At 33.4% G+C, this 16,935-nt stretch overlaps 1 protein-coding gene and 1 pseudogene across 3 annotated transcripts in view; one reads left to right on the plus strand and one right to left on the minus strand.

Annotated features, from left to right (window-relative positions):
* Positions 1 to 16,935, minus strand: part of WAPL (WAPL cohesin release factor) — a 73,554-nt gene that overhangs the window by 6,180 nt on the left and 50,439 nt on the right. For all 3 annotated transcript variants that reach the window (XM_020915025.2, XM_020915022.2, XM_020915023.2), the window contains exons 5-17: positions 15,688 to 15,783; positions 14,502 to 14,654; positions 14,095 to 14,231; positions 13,259 to 13,370; positions 11,219 to 11,446; positions 8,151 to 8,262; positions 7,705 to 7,802; positions 7,055 to 7,131; positions 4,313 to 4,488; positions 3,867 to 3,982; positions 3,464 to 3,628; positions 898 to 1,105; positions 30 to 118 (exon numbers count right to left, since the gene is read on the minus strand). In XM_020915025.2, the coding sequence (XP_020770684.1) occupies positions 30 to 118; positions 898 to 1,105; positions 3,464 to 3,628; positions 3,867 to 3,982; positions 4,313 to 4,488; positions 7,055 to 7,131; positions 7,705 to 7,802; positions 8,151 to 8,262; positions 11,219 to 11,446; positions 13,259 to 13,370; positions 14,095 to 14,231; positions 14,502 to 14,654; positions 15,688 to 15,783 (1,767 nt within the window). The remainder of the gene's footprint in view (positions 1 to 29; positions 119 to 897; positions 1,106 to 3,463; positions 3,629 to 3,866; positions 3,983 to 4,312; positions 4,489 to 7,054; positions 7,132 to 7,704; positions 7,803 to 8,150; positions 8,263 to 11,218; positions 11,447 to 13,258; positions 13,371 to 14,094; positions 14,232 to 14,501; positions 14,655 to 15,687; positions 15,784 to 16,935) is intronic.
* On the plus strand, positions 1,614 to 1,703 carry LOC139036108 (U6 spliceosomal RNA; annotated as a pseudogene).

A 16,935-nucleotide genomic window follows, 5' to 3' on the forward strand; every position in this document is an offset into this window, starting at 1 on the left:
ACATACACCACCACAGAACTCTTACTTACTGGACTCTCCTGGCAGAGACACCCAAGAAGCAGTGCTGTGTATGAGGCCACAATGCAATCCTCCATGTGTTTGCCAGCATGTTGAAGGGCTGAAAGGATTAAAACAGAAAACTAATAGTATGCATGTGCATATATATATATATACACCAAAAACTACAACAAACAAAAGCACCCAGGAAACCAGCAACTGTGTCATCTTTACTTCAAAACTGCTAGACATGGATAATGGTGCTAGGGAGATGTAATATCCACACAAATTAACCAAATTAAAAAAAAAAAAGACAACCCACAAATGGTAGAGGGACCTTAATATAAAAGCTAAAACCATAAAACCCTTAGAAGAAAACACAGGACTAAGTATTTGTGACCCTGGGTTAGGAAATGGTTTCTTAGACACAACACCAGGACCACAAAAGACAATATAAAAAATAGGTAAGCTAGACTTTATCAAATTTAAAGCTTCACCATCAAGAAGACAACTCATAGAATTTATCTGCAAACCAGGTACTTGATAATAATCAAGGCTCTAAAAATTCTTACTCAATAACAACAAAAAAGGACAACCCAATTTAAAATATGGGCAAAATATCAAGACTGTAAAAACGCTTAGGTGTCATATTATTTGGCTGCTTCTCTTTACAGATGAGTAAAGAAAGGCCCAGGGAGGAAAAGCAGATCTTTCCAACAATGCACATAGACCATTCTCACTGCTAGGTGAAGAACTCCTACAAAATAGCAAAGCTGTGTGCACTGAACTAGAGAGGCCACAAAACAGCAAGATTATGACAACACGTGAATTTAACAAATGTTTTACAGGGGAAAAAAAACCCATATCTTTTAAAAAATAAACCAGTCAAAATAAATATACCTTTATTGAGGTCAAGTTCTTCATCGTCCTCCTCCTTCTTATTTTTCTCTTCTGTACCATCAGTCCTCTCAGTTGATACCCACTGTATTTCTCCACTTGTTTCTTGCCACTCTCCACTCTTATCATGCTGAGTGGTGGGAGCATCTTTGATCAATTCATCTGTTTTACTTTCTGCCAACTGTGCTGCTCGTTCTCGCTCGAGGAATAGCTGATAAACATTTTTGAAGATCATTGAAAAGGGATCACCAACATATATATACCCAAACATAAGGCTCTATTTGCTTTTAAACATCAGTAACCCTAAGAAGCATAAGTAAAAGCTCTAGCTCTACATCCAACTGAAAGACAAAACAAAAATATAAATGCTGCTGGGATTCAATTAAGTAAATTATCTACCAATGATGTATGCAGTCTATTTTTAAGAATGAAAATCCCAACATTTTCCTTTAATTTGGATAATAACGGGCAGGAAGTTCAAGCAAAAAATACAAATTAAAGTTAAAATTAAAAGTTAAAAATTCTTTAAATCCAAGCAGCCTGGATAAATTAACTGGAAGGAAGAAAGGACACTGAATAAAGTTTCATAATATTGGGGGAAAACAAATGGCTTCTTTAAAAGAAATTTAAAGAAATAAAAACCAAAGAAAGTAGAAAACAAGTTCTCAGAGAAAGACTGAGAACTAAATCTCAACTGCTATATTAACAATAAAAGTATAGTGCTCACTTCAGCAACACATATAATAGAGAATATCAGCATGATCCCTGCGCAAAGATGACACCAAATTCATGAAGTGTTCCGTATTTTTTTTTACAACCAGAGATTATCACACTAAATGAAGTCAGTCACAAAGAGAAAGACAAACGCCATATGATATTATTTTTATGTGAAATCTAAAACATGACACAAATGAACCTATCTACAAAGTGGAAACAGACTCACAGATGTAAGACTTGTTGCCTACAGGGAGGGGGATGGGAGAGGGAAGGACTAGGAGTTTGGGGTTAACAGATACAAGCTATTACATACAAAATGGATGGACACAAGGTCCGACTCCATAGCACAGGGAACTATATTCACTGTGATGGGATAAGCCATAAGGGAAAAGAATATGAAAAAGAAAGCTATGTATAACTGAGTCACTTTGCTGTGCAGCAGACATTAACACTGTAAATCAACTGTATTTCAATTTAAAAAAAAAATGCAAGTACAATTGTTAGTGGAAGTATACACCAAAAAGTCTAAAAAGGAAACAAAACAAACTCTTGCCTTCACTTACTTATTTCCCTGTGCTGGCACAATGTTGAATGTATACAAAGCATTTCATATGTTTGCTGATATGATCTGGAGAAACCCTAAATTACTGATGACAGCTACCAGAAAACTAAATGCCAAGTAGATCTCAAAAACTTGCTGAAATATACAGAAGAATGGTATGTAAACTTTAATACCCTTAAGAAAGTAAAATGTAAGTTTTATATTAAGCAGTATTTCTTAAAATTAGGTTCAAGGGGAACCCAAGATTCTTTCAGGGAGTATGTGAAGTCAAAACTGCATTCATAAAAATATTAAAAGGTCAACTGACTTCTTTCATTCTCTCATTACTGTATGGTGGAGTTTTCCAGAATCTACACGCTATGTAATTATGCTATTGTTTCAATGGCTAACAGAATGTGTGCCTGTATTTTATAATTTTCTCAGTTTTGACTTCTAATTTAGTAAATATCAACAGATAAAGTACACATTAACAAAGCTCTTTGGAGTCCCCAATAACTGGTAAGAGTATAGAAAAGTCCCGAGATCAAAATGTTTGAAAAGAGAATGACGGGCATCTAGTTGCAGATTATTTCCTGAAAACACAGTTCAAGCACTTCTAGTTTCAAAAAGAGCAAAAGGATTAAAGGTTAGCAAAGACTTTAGGAAAAAATAAAAAGGATGGTTCATTATTACTGTCACTTAAAGAAATGACAAAAGTAGCTTGCAAAAAGATAAAAACTGTAATGCCAGCACTGAAAAAAACCCCCCAAAACTCACATGTCGTTTTGGGAGGAAGTATAAACAAGAGGAAAGGGAGTGTTTGGGGTGTGGTGAGTTCGGGACATCAGTTTTAACATATTAGTACATATTCTGACAATTTCTAAGTTAGGAAGTTACTCCAAAGATATACAAACTTTGCAAAGTATGTCCCAGTATTCAGGTGCACACAGTTCTGGGCACAGATCAGACCAGTAAATGCTGGAGGAATTGAACCAGATGGGATAAGTCCTCTATCCCACGGGATAGAGGACTAGGGCTAGAAATTAATTCCTAATTTGTTGTTAATAATCTATCTTTGATTCATAAACAAATGGGCCTTGTTTCTGCTTTTTGCTAACAGTGTCTAATGAGTGACTGTCATAGCTGAAAACAGCAGAGTAAATGAAGTAATGATACACATTCTAACCTCTCACTGAACTGGTGAAAACATCAGAGAAAGAGAGAGAGGAGGTTGAAGGGAGACAGAAGATGCAAGTGATCAAGAATTTGGACAGATGCAACAAAGGGTTATGGTTTTAAGTTGTTGCTTACCTGCACTAAAGCCTGAACTGCATGAACTTGTCCAGCTATCCTTAAACTATCATCTCCTTCTCCACTATAGAAGGAAGAATCAAAAGAACATGATGTTTCCATGTTGACAAGACAGTGCCGATTTCGAGCACTATATTCCACTAGATTTATCAGTAGACCTAAACCCTACAAAAATGAAAACATGCAAGTTACCACAGGTGAGGATTAAAAGCAAATGAACACAATATACATAACTCTTAATGGCAGCCAGAAAACTAGTCAGTGCTCTACCATCTACAAAATGGTTAAAAACCAGTATATAAAATAATGATCTTCCCAAACAAAGATGTTGTTTTCATCTAGATCAAAGACGATGTTTTACTGTATCAAGTACGCATTTATGAAACAAGTCACTTAAACTCACCAACACTCGAATATCAAATCTCTGCTCCTGAGGTAGGTACTTTGGAACCTGAAGCACACAGTTCATGGCTGTGCCAATCAAGCCATCCTGTTCTCCTGTTTTGGTGCTGCCCCATTCTGAAATGGGGAACGGGAAGAGTATGAAAATTGTAACTAACTGTTATTTATGACAAACTATTAACATGAATATTAAAAACATATAGCTTAAAAAAGAATAGTTATTTATTAAAATATACTGTTGACTGTAATATTTCTAAGCCAAGCCACAAGGCAGGTTCTAAAAATATCAGCTCTTAAAAGCAGTTAAATCTATACATGAATAAGTGAGTTACATGACAGCTATTTAAAAATCACTACATTGAGAGAAGAAACAAGGAAATTAACTTATTTTTACATGTAATATTGTACAATCTAACAATGAGAATATATGTAGGAAATATGACTTACCATTATCATTAGTTAAATTGAGCAACACCCCTATGATGGCCCTCATGCAGTCTTCCACTGCTTTGCCCACGTGATTAGTTACATTCTGGTGAGGCAGAGGCTTACTGTCAGGTAAGCATATACTGTTCTCAGCACGGTTATACTGCTTAATCAGCTCTTCACAATGTTGTAATGCTCTTAAGAGAAGACAAAATACAGACTATTATGCTCAACAAAAATAGTTATATTAAGAACTTCTACTGACTTGGACCTTAATGCTTTAAATCTATCATAAAAGCTGCCAAATTAATCTTTTTCTACTCCAGAAGTTATGTGAACTATCTAGTCATGCATCAAACATGTCTGATATCACACTAGGTGCTAAATTTTATTTTGGGAAACTTGATAATATAAATTTTCCTAAGCAAAGTGAAAATTATAAACTCGATGCAAAAGTTTATACTACCAACAGCTGTCCCCAATTTTCCCAATCTCTCCAACATAACAAACCTACTACCCCACCTCACCCAAGGTAAAACCATTAAAAGCCAGCACTAGACACTTCTGAATTTCATTTAGATGTTTGTCCTTTAGAATGTAAACTCTCAGCAGGTATAGAGTATTATTTATATTAATATTGCATAATAACCTTGTATAAACAGATACTAAATACTTCATAAACATTAGAACATTTTTAAAAACATGAGGTCATTTAATTGACATGTTTGTCTCCTGGCAGTCATGCAAGGGTATCTATCAGCTACATCTAAGGATTCACAAGATACTACCCAAAGTAACAAGGAAATGTAATCTTTAAGTGGTTCTAGTATTTCTGACTCTCTTTAATTCACCGAGTCCATTAACTTAATATCTACGAGATAACAATGAAATCCGTGAACTGTGAGTTGATTCCTCATGTATTATATACCATGCAAAACCTTTAAAACTATGTCTAATTCCTCTCTAGCTGCTTTTTAAAAAACACTCTCTAGTTAGGAAGGTATTCATGTCTAACCTAAAATAATGTGTTCAGATGTTTGGGGATGTTTGCCAGGATTACCATGCTGTTACTGTTAACTGCCTAAGTAGCACTGAACTAAATCTGTTGGGAGGTGAGAAGAGAGTAAGGGTATATTGTTTAATCATTCAATATACTATCCTTGCATTTATCAGCGTTCTACTGAAAGCTTCAGAAAGTCTGAGAAGTGGTCTTTCACAAACATCCAATTCTAATGTCTACTGACACTTCTAAGACATTTGACACAAGTTCCTAATCACAAAGGTTCCTAACGTTGTTTTAGAAGGCATCTGTCAGGAGTCATTAAGTATACAGGAGATATTTTAAAAAATAAGATACAGATTTAACTTGCACAAATACTCTTTGGTGAGAGAGTAAAACATAGTAATAAAACAACTAGAACACATACCTTAAGGGTATTAAGTATGACACAGAATTCACAAATACAAGATGAAGGGAAAACCTACAGACTAAAAACAAGAATACTGGGAACTAGAGACTATTAGAAATTTGGGATCATGGGAGAACTGAATACTGATTGGACTTATAATATTAAGCAATTACTAATTTTTAAGAGATGAAAATGCTATTGTGCTTCTATTTTTTAAAGAGTTCTCTTTTACAGATTATATACTCAAGTATTTATGGATGAAACTATATGAAATCTGTAATCTGCTTCAAAATAATGTAGAGGGCAGAATGGATAAGGTTATATATACATGGTAACATGACTGGCCAATGTTTGATGATCACATTCAAGCTGCATGAGGTGTACATTGGGGCTTATCATATTATTGTCTACTCTTATCTCTGTGTGAAATTCTCCAAAACAAGAAGTTAAAAAACAGATAAACTTGAGTCAGGCTATAGTGGGCCTCTGATACCAAGGACTTTGGGCACACATCCAAAGACAAGAAATCACATAGATTTGGAATTTGGGATTATTTTTACAAAACAAAAATCTGAGGAAGGTTAACCCACTGTGGTGTAACGTTGGACAGACTACAGGCCAGAGTACCAGGGCAGAGATAACAACTAAACAGACATATTAATAAGAAGCAGCTGTTAATAAGCTAGAACCAAGACTGGAGACATACTTGGAAACTTTATACACACCGAGGTGATATCATTAGCTCAATGTCAAGAAAGCTGGGCAGAGAGTGTGAAATGAAGGAAGCTACATATAGATATGGGAAAACAGGTGTAAATAAACAGCAGAAAGCAGCTAGTAAAATTCATTTACAATAAAAATAAGGACTAATGCTTACTACTGTATGCCAAAGCATTGTTTTAGGCTTTACATATGTATATTAACTCCTTATATATATTGTACATAATCTATATTATATACAATATACAAATGATAGTTTAAAATCTTTTTTAGAATTAAAATATTTAAAATACACATTTAAAATTGTATCACATATAACTTAAAATATATTAACATATATACTAATTCTTTTACTGCAACAACCTTGGGTAGGTAGACACAATTATTACCCCCCCTTCTGTAAGAACCTGTAAATTCAGAGCTATAGGGCTGATGTTCTGAAGTTAAGATCCAAACTCAAGTCATTCTGGCTTCAGAATCTGTACTCCTAACTTTTGTACCTTACTGCACTTCTTCTTGTTCACAAAATTTGACAGACAGAAGTACTTTATGGAGAAAGGTGACAAATAGCACTTCCTTTAGAGTCAATCCAAATGCTTTTAAATAAATAGCATGACATTTCAGAAAAACTTACTTAGCTGATGAAACAATGAGTTGTGAATCTTTATAGGCAATCAGGTAGCTTTGATTCTCTGGATTATGCACTGTTACCTAAAAGGGAAAATTTTGAAATTTTGTGGCAATCCATAACATTCATTCATTTACACACAACACAAAGCCTCTAAAAGACATAAAGATGAGGAAGAATTAGCCCTTGTTGTCTAAAGGGAGTAACAACCCAGATGTTCTAAATTTAAAATAACAGAGCTACTGCTTTATTACAAAATCAAAACATCACTGTTATAACTGCTTGCTCACCGTTAATATATTCTGTACTATACATTCATTGTAATGAACTACCAAGCACTTTAAATGTCAGAAAAGTGCTGTTACTAACTTAATAAACTAATATTTTAAAGTTCTTAAGATTCATTTAGACTTTTAAAAAGTACTCAGCTAATCCAATCTGGTCAACACAGTCTATGCATCCTGAAATTCACTGGCAGCATAAATTCTAATCTTCATTGAACTAAGTCATTCATAAAAGTAAAAAAACAAACAGGCTGCACTACAATCTCAATTTGGATTAACAAAAGTGAAACTCTAGAGATATATAAATTATGACAGTCTCACAGAGCACATTTAAGATTAGATCATTTTCTTCAAATAGCTGTCCATACTTACGCTTTCTAAAACTCGTAAACATCTCTCTGCTCCCCATAATGAGGCTACTAGTTTCTCTTCATCCTCATCTTTACTTAAATGATCCACACATTCTTTCACTAGGAGAAAGGAAATGGACATAGATTAATGTGTCTCATCACTTTAATACTTACCTCCTTTACTAACATTAAAAGTCATCTGTATACATGCTATCAATGTGTTGGAACCTCTCTGAACATTTATTCTAAGTGTTATACAGTGAGATGCTGAAATGTATGAGACTCTAATTTATAATAATTAACTTTCCAATATCAAATTGTTAATGGCCTTTTCTATAAAAGTTAGGATTTTTAAGATGCTACTAAAAGGAAGAGATCTTTTCAAACTGATGCAATTATTCTTTGAAATATATAAACAGAATATTCAGGTTTTAAATAAAAAAATGTTGTATGTGTACTATACCATACCTTTATCTACAATATGATCCAGACCACCCAAAAGCCGCAGTTCTTCTTTAAACCAGTCTCCTGCTCGTTTAGAAGTAAGGGACAGTAAAGTCTCCATAGCTAAATGCCCAGTCTGAAAATCAGAAGCACCATTAACGAATATTGACTCTGAGTAGTAATTCTGAGGCAACACTTTTAGAGATTGCTTTTTAAAAAAAGGAAATTGCATGCTACGAGCCCACAGTATTTTTTTTAATACAGTAAATGCTTTTTAAAAGTAAAACTAGTTTAAAACTGGTATCAGAATAGTCTTAAGCTGAAGAAATGTTTTTATCCATTGGCTTGTTTTCAGAGAAGATCCATTATTTAAAGTAGTCTGATAGACTATCAGTTCTGCCAGTTCAATAAAATATATACTGGTACCATCATATATGCTTAAGGGCAAATCAAAGGGTATATTTAACTGTAGATCACTACACTGGATTAATTTACCACAAAGGTTGTAGCAAGAAATACTCCAGAAACAAGGTGTGGGTGTGTCAAAACTGTTGTCCGCTGGTAAAAACTGGTATCTTATTGCTTTGCTTTATGTTTTCTAACTATAGCAAATGAGCTTATTTTCACATATTTATCAGTTACCTGTAATTCTTTCACTGTAAGTCCCCTGTCAAATATTCTTCCCTTTATATTCATGTAAAGTAGCTTGTCTTTTTCTTACTGTTCTATATGTTTTCTTATCTATTCTGATTTTAGGGTTTCCTAAATTCCTTTTTTAGGGTTTTTTAGGGTTTCATATTCACCAATTTCAAACTTTATACTACAGGGTTAGCAGCTTGATACTTTGGCCTCTATGGCAAAATGATATATAAACAATGATTTAGGACTACTACTGGAGGAAGCAAAGAACACTCAGAGCCATATTTATAAACCAGGTTAGGTTTTTTCCATCCCTTCATTTGCCTTCAATTGTTAATTTTACTTTTTACTGCATTTCTTTTAAAAAGGGCAACTTGGTTCCTATGACAATAAAGGAACTTTAGTATAACAAAAGAAATGCTTTAATGTAACAAAGCTGAAAAGACCTGGTTATCTTCCCAAAGCTCACCGCTTTGAAACATTCAAGTTTACAGCAAGTCCTGCTGGGCTATTTTGAACTGAATATAAATTAGATTTAGAAATGCAAAAAACACATCAGCAAAAATCTTAATATTACTGATTTTAGGAGAGATTTTTATTTTATACCTTACAGGTTTTACTCTGTACTTTAAAAAGAACAAGGCTGATGTCCAAGGTGACAAATACAGATCTAGAATTCAACACCACAAAAACTGATTTAATTTTGCTCAATTCTCATTCTAAGTCCTTGAAAGAGTAATGTAATAAGATCAGTTTGGGCAGGGTTAGCTCATGAGTCACAGCAGTGAAAATGAAGACTAATGAGGCTTTCTTTGCTTAGGAAGAAAGGGGCACAGTAATTTGATGTTAATACAACAAACATTTGTTAAGATCTGATGCAAAAAAGCGATTTTATTGTTTGTTTCTATAGGCATAAAAAGGACTGTTTGGTATTTTAGGCTACATTCAGTATATGTTAGTATTTTAAAATAGCTTACAATTCAAACACTTTATTTGAAACTGGAATAGTTCTCAAAGAGTTAAAACACAACCAAATCACTAATCAGAATACTATTCAGCAATTGTAAGCTCAGTTATCTGAATTATATTTTAATATTATAATATTAAATTTTAAAATATCTTTCCATGGTACATTAAGAATAGCAACATATTTCAAAGAACAGGTTGAATAATGAATAAAACAAACGATGTGTAGGAGACAGTCACTGTACAAAACAATGCCTACTGTTAAAATTTAAAACACAATACCCAGGATTAGCTGAAGGGCGGGAGGCCACCACATCCTAATATTAGCAACTGTGTGTTCTGGTTTTAATCATGTGAGTTAACTACTTAACATAGCACAGTTATTATACTGGTATTTACCATCCTAGTAAATTCAATAAATGATGGGAAAAAATTCTACAAGCAAGTTTTTCATCTTTATTTAAGAGCAAATGCCTGGAAAGAATCTAAATGTTCAACAATATGTGAGACAAAATTATAATGATGATAGTAACAATTTTTTAAAGCTGTATTTATTCAATTATGCAGCAAGTAAAAATTATAGGCTCAAACTTATTCCTTTATAGCATTTAAAAAACAGTATTATGTTCTAAAAGTGTTAAAATTAGAAGTATGAATGAATTTTATTTTTTCATGAATGTATTTTAAAATTAGGATACAAATAGTTTGGTGAGGTAGAACTGTTTATCCACACTTTGAGCATAATAGCTCTTTTCTAATCTTAATAAGTGAAAGTACTAAATACACATCAATTTTGTATCCTGTCTTTTAATGTTAACTTGCTTTCCCCCTCAACTCCCACTCTACCTGAATCTATTCCTTACTCTACCTTAACTAAGAAGATTAACGATCCTAAGTCATTATATGGCTAGCACAAAGCATTCTGTAATTTTTGAAAGCAAATATTGCAGTCTTCAGTTTAGTGGAGAGTAGAAAAACCATTAATTATATAATGTTGGAACTATCTGAAAGTCAGGTATATATAAATAAATAATCCTATTTTCTCAAAATGACAAGGCCAGTTATCTTCCACTAGCCTACTAATCTTTGGGGATATTCTAGATTCTACGAGTTTTAAAAAATAGCCAGAGGAAAGTGAAACTAAAATCAACCAAAAGCAACATAATCATCTTAAATGGGGAGTTGTACTGAGCATAAGCATAGCCATGGCCATGACCCTGAGTATGAAGGACACTGCTCTACGGAGCAGTTCATGCCTAGGAATCCTCTTTTTGAGCCTTGGTCCCTTGCAGCAGTAAATCAGACATCCTGAGATACTCTGAAATGAATGAATGCTCACTGAATATGGCTCTTTCTGAAGATCCTTTAAATCTTTACTCCTAAAATCCATATAGTGTTAAGAATTCAAATTCCTAACAGCCTAAATGTAGTTCCTACATTTTAAAAAAACTGACATTTTCATTTTACAACCAAAGGAAGGAACTCACCGTTATATTTTCTAGATCAAGGTGCTTATTGTGTACAGTTTCACAAAGCCTTCGAATTTTTTCTTTGATTTTGTTCATGTCTTTCTCATTCAGCAGCTTAGCTGAAGAAGCATCTTGTTCCAGTTCTAGAAGTCGAATCATCAGATCTAGGCTAGCTCTATCAAGATCCATGTTTAAACGATCTCTACTCAGTATGTACATGAGGGCAGCTGTACAAAGGGACAGATTCTTCAACAGACCCAAAAAGGGGAAAAAAAGTTAATGTAAGCAATTAGTGACAATTTCAGGTAACAAAAGACTATTGTGACATTTGTTTACATTTAGAAACCTTGAAAATGTTTTATTTAGTGAAAATCTCCATCTTAAAATATTCTAGGGAAATGTGATTTCAATAAATACATAAAGCACCGCTGCTTAAAATTTTCCTTTCTACAGACATTCCCTATACAAATGTCTCAGAGCTAGAAGTGTTTAAGTGGAATTATATTTTTTCTGGCCATTCTGTGCTAAATGAAGATTTTACAAGACATTTTTCAGTTATCTAATTCTACTTTATAATATACTTTGCTCTTTGTTCTTTATGATATAGTGAAGTCAAATTTCCATTTAAAATCAATAATGTAAATGTGTTTTAAAAAATAAACACAGCTGGGTTTGTGCTACTACATAAGCTCAGGATGCTCAAAGAAACATATTAGACTCATTTCTTTAAAATAAACCAAACCTAGGTCTGGTTGAACCAAGTAGTTTTTTAAAAAAATCATTAATATCATGAGCTCTCAAAATCATTCAGATCAGGTAGTTAGCACATTCAGCTTATAAAATCTACAAGTACCGAAGGTGATATAGATAAGCATTAATAGAACATAAAGGTCTATGTTAGAATAATTCCCAACATTTGGGATATTCTGTACTTAAAACATTTTTCTATATATCTATTTTAATTCAAGTGTACTCGATCTTACATGAATTTCAATGCACAGAAACACAATTAACTATCTAAAGATTTAAACTTTAAATCCCCAAAATTCAAACTAGGTTTCTAATTAACTGCTTACAGAGCAAAATATGTTTGGAAATAAGGCTTTGGAAATCCACTGCCACTAAGAATATATATTAATGCCTTGGTCCTCTCGTAACTTCGTAAAAAAGCACATTCTTATTTCTCTTCTCCCTCATTGTTTTGAACCTGCTACAACTTGGTAGCTGACGTATCTTCACTTGGGCTTAAGTGTATTGCTTTCAGTTTCAGAAGACTCAGTATTAGATTCTGTTACCTAATCTATACTTTGAATATAATTTTCCTGAACAAAAATATAATAAAGCCATTTCAAATTACCACCACTGATGATTAGTAATGATTTTTTTCTAACTTTGAAAATGTTAAACCTAAACTTTATATGTAAATATGCTCTATTTTTTAAGAGAAAGTGTCAAGTCATAATAAAACTGAGGATGTGATTCCTTTTCACAATGGGATTCAACATCCAAGCAAAATATTTAAAACTTTAATATCCAAAGTTTTTATTCATGCTATTAGTATCACAAAGCACTAAAAGTTGTTTCCCCCCACCCCCCACCAGTACTTTCTGATTCGAGGTAATAAATGCTTACAGAACTAAATATCCAGTATGGTAGGTATGTCATGTCATACAGTGGTTAACAGTATAAACTGACAAGGAGGAAAAAATGTTGAGCAAATAGTCTGAAATGATTCATCAAGCAAAAAATCCTGGCATTAAGTTTTTCTAAACATTTAGCAAATATGGGGCTTCACTGGTGGAGGGGAAGAATCTGCCTGCCAATTCAGGAGATGCAGGTTCAATCCCCAAGTGGGGAAGATCCCCTGGAGAAGGAAATGGCAACCCACTTCAGTTATTTTTGCCTGGAAAATCTATCGAAAGGAGACTGGCAGGCTACAGTCCTTGGGGTTGCAAAAAGAGTTGGGACACAACTTAGCTACTAAACAACAAAAACAAATTTAGTAAATATAAACTAGAAATCTGAAATAATGCTTCTCAACCCCAGAAACTTAAATACCTGATGATGCTGGGAATCATCCAAGGTTTTAAAGACCATTGCTACCATTCCGTGTGCTCTCAGGTGCATTCGAAAACTGGGCATGGCACATTTAGTAGCCAAACTAATAACACTAGAAGAAAACAAACTAGGTTAAGGGGACTGAAAATAGCTAGTGTGTTTTTTAAATTTGCATTATACCTAAATAAACAACAGAGTGCTCGGGGGTGGGGAGTTTATGTGTGTCAAAGCATTGCCCATGCAAATCACAATGTAAAGACATGGGCAAACCAAATTTATTAAATACTTACTGATGCACAGTATGTGATTAGGTACGCTATATTAAAAAAACACAAATAATACATGATTGTCTTCAGTGTATACTTTATATTACTGCTACCATTAAAAGCAAAAAAATCTCAGGTGTCTTCCATGTCTCTGATCCATAAAAATTATAAATATATAATTAGACATATTCCAAATGACTGGATAATTCAATCAAACCAAGATATTCAAACCATTATATATGCAAAAGATGACCCAAATCAAAACATGCTTAAGTCACTTATCACTTGCATGTATAAAATCTGGTGCTAAAAAAGAAAAGATTCTTTGGCATAACACTTTTAAGCATCTGGAAACTGAAGCCTATGCTATGCTAAAATGCTGTATCATCCAACTTTCTTTAGTCCATGTAGGATCAAGTCCCTTAAAAGAAATCAATCACATTTTAACATCACTGGCTATAACCTACACCTATGATAACACAAATTGCAAATGTTTGGCTCCACTGAGCTAAAAAATTTTAATGAGAAGGAGCATGCATACAATTTTCAAATATAAAAATAAGATCTTACCTAAGGCAACGTGTGTTTAGAGGCTGAGTGCTCTTTAAGCCACTTAACAAGTACTCAATGTCATCAGTGAACTCTTGGTTTTCACCAAATTCCACCACATCATTGAAGTGCTTCACGTGCTGAACAACAGTATACAACTGCCAAGAAAAAATAAGTCCACCTCTTTTGTAACTATGAAGTAGCATATTTAAATCTATGAACTTGCTCTGCTTTATTTAAAAGTGTATAAAGTAAGTTTATTAGATAGCAACCAACAAGTGTTTTAAAAACATTGGTAGCAGTAGGACAAGGTAAGTTCGTGGTTCAAAACTCAGTATCAGTTTACTGATATGTGCTCAAGACATCAAAAGGCTAAATTACATATAAAATTCTATCCACATGCAGTAAAACTGTATATGGATGCTTACTTCTTTGTCTTCTTTTCTGCATTTCAGTGCAGTAACTATATCTTGGTAGGGCTGAGTAGGTATTGTCACAGTTTTTATCACTTTGGGTGGTGGTGCAGGAGCCTTAAAAACTCCATCATCTTTTTGATTTTGCTCCTTTGAAGACAGCCTCACCTATTAATAAAGGTATTAAATTAGTTGCTCTAAATAAATATATAAAAATAGTAACATCTCATCTACTTGGTAAATCTAGTTTAAGAGTAATAAAACCCCAAGTCTCCCCCTCAAAGGTAGGGGGAGACCTCTGAAAGGCCCTAAAGGATACTTCAGAGCTTTCATGCACCATGAGGGAACCACTCGGGAACTTATTCTGGGCTTTTGAACCTAACATTTCATACAATTAGTCATCCATCTCCAGAATCATTAGAAGGAATAAGGAGCCAAAATGACATACATAAATAGCATTAACAAACAACTCAGGATAGACAGGAAAACTACAACAGATAGACAAAAGAACTTTTAAAGTATAGGAGTCCATAGTTCATGGTAGGAAAAGTCAGCCATAAGAGCATGCACACTAATACCTAATATGCACAATAATGGCTTAATACTAGTAAAAGGAGCGTAATTATCAAGAAGACAGAGAACTGTACATTACATTTTAAAATGATCTCTGTCCCTATTTTTTACTGTCTATAAAGAACTCATTCTTTGATAGCTCCATATGACTGAGGTGTCACTATTAATCTGTAAGTATTAATGCATGATCCTACCAGTTATTCTGGAGCAAATAATTTGCCAAAAATCTTTTTCAAATGTGTTTTGAATTGAAAGGTATTACTATAATGCAAGAAAAAAGTTCTGCTCTGAAAAACAAATTAATCACTCAAAGCCACTTTAAGATCAGTGTAGGATATGCTGATAGAGCTCTCAATCATTTAAAAATTCCATAAAATGTGGATCAAGAATTGTCCAGTATTTTTAACACTTTCATTCATAACCTAGTAACACCAGAATTTCTGTTGTCCTGCCCACAATCCTTACTTTGCCAGTGAATTAAACTAAAATCACTAAATTTCAGTGAAGAAGTTGAAAATAAACTATTAAACAGAAAAGCTAGAGACTTTCAAATTATGAATGAAGATAGCAACTGTTTAATTTAATATTCTTCATACAAACACGAAATTAAAAAGCATAGTTCACTTACTGTGACACTCTGAGACTTTACTACTGGTGGCGCAGGTAGTTCTTCCGAGTCTGGATGATTCCAATGTCTAGCATTATATACGGCTTTTGTAGGAGACTAGAGGAAAGAGAAAAAGATAAACTATTTCCATCTTACTCTGCATCCTTATAAGATTATCACATTTTAAAACTAAAAATCACAAAGAATAATTTATATAAATTGGATTCTTTACCATTAGCACCAACTGGGAAACCAAGATACACAATATCTGATTTATATTATCCTATGCTCCTACCATGCCAATGGCAGATATGGAGCCACTGTCCTATTTTGATACAAAATCAACAATCAGTGTTCTGGGCAACTCTTACCAACCAAGAAAAGAAATTAAACCTCTTGTTTGGCTTATATTAACTTACTAATCAATACAGTTAATTCAACCTGTTCTTTATTCCTCATACTACTGATTCATGCCCTACATTCTTCCAACAATGAAAATTAGGCAGCTTACAACAAGGGATAAAAGTCCTTATTCATTTAGGTGAAACTGGTGAGTTTTCAGATGAGTATCATTATTCAAGTTTTCAGGTTTTATATAAAGGTAAATACTGTATGTATAACAAATATTACATAACGCAGTGGAATCTAATTCATTACTACACACTAAAATATATGCAAAATGTACAAAAATGCATATGGGGTGGGATAAAGATGTAAATCACCCCACCCCAGTATGTTAGTTTACTGCCAAATCAATATACTATAAACTTTATGAAAAAGACCTTTCAGCTTTAACACTTTGAACTTAAAAACTGAGGATAAATGACTATGAGCTTGCATAATCAAATCCACAGAATTAAATCTGTATTAAAAAGAACAAATCTTCATTTTCAAAAGGAACTGATTAAACAGACTGATAACATTTTCTCCATCATTTACAAAAGTGATGTTAAATTATGTCCTTTAAACTTCAAATAATCTCATTAGAGATTTTTTGTAAGAGTATAATTAATAATCTTTGTATTTTCAGTATTACATATAAAAAACAAAGGAGTACAAGAAAAGAAACATACTTCAAGGCTGGCCAAAAATCCACATAAAAAATTAACCATCTCCCTTTACTAGCCTCAGTGAAGTAACATTATTGGAATTCAGCATCATACAAAGTTATCTTTTTATATAAATATTCTCTTCAAAATAACCATGCTGTGACAAAAACAACTGTTTAAGCTCCAGAAGAACTGGTTTTTCAAAAGACAAAGCTTAAAC

The sequence above is a fragment of the Odocoileus virginianus genome, chromosome 7, assembly GCF_023699985.2.
Source record: "Odocoileus virginianus isolate 20LAN1187 ecotype Illinois chromosome 7, Ovbor_1.2, whole genome shotgun sequence".
In the NCBI taxonomy this organism is placed as follows: domain Eukaryota; kingdom Metazoa; phylum Chordata; class Mammalia; order Artiodactyla; family Cervidae; genus Odocoileus; species Odocoileus virginianus.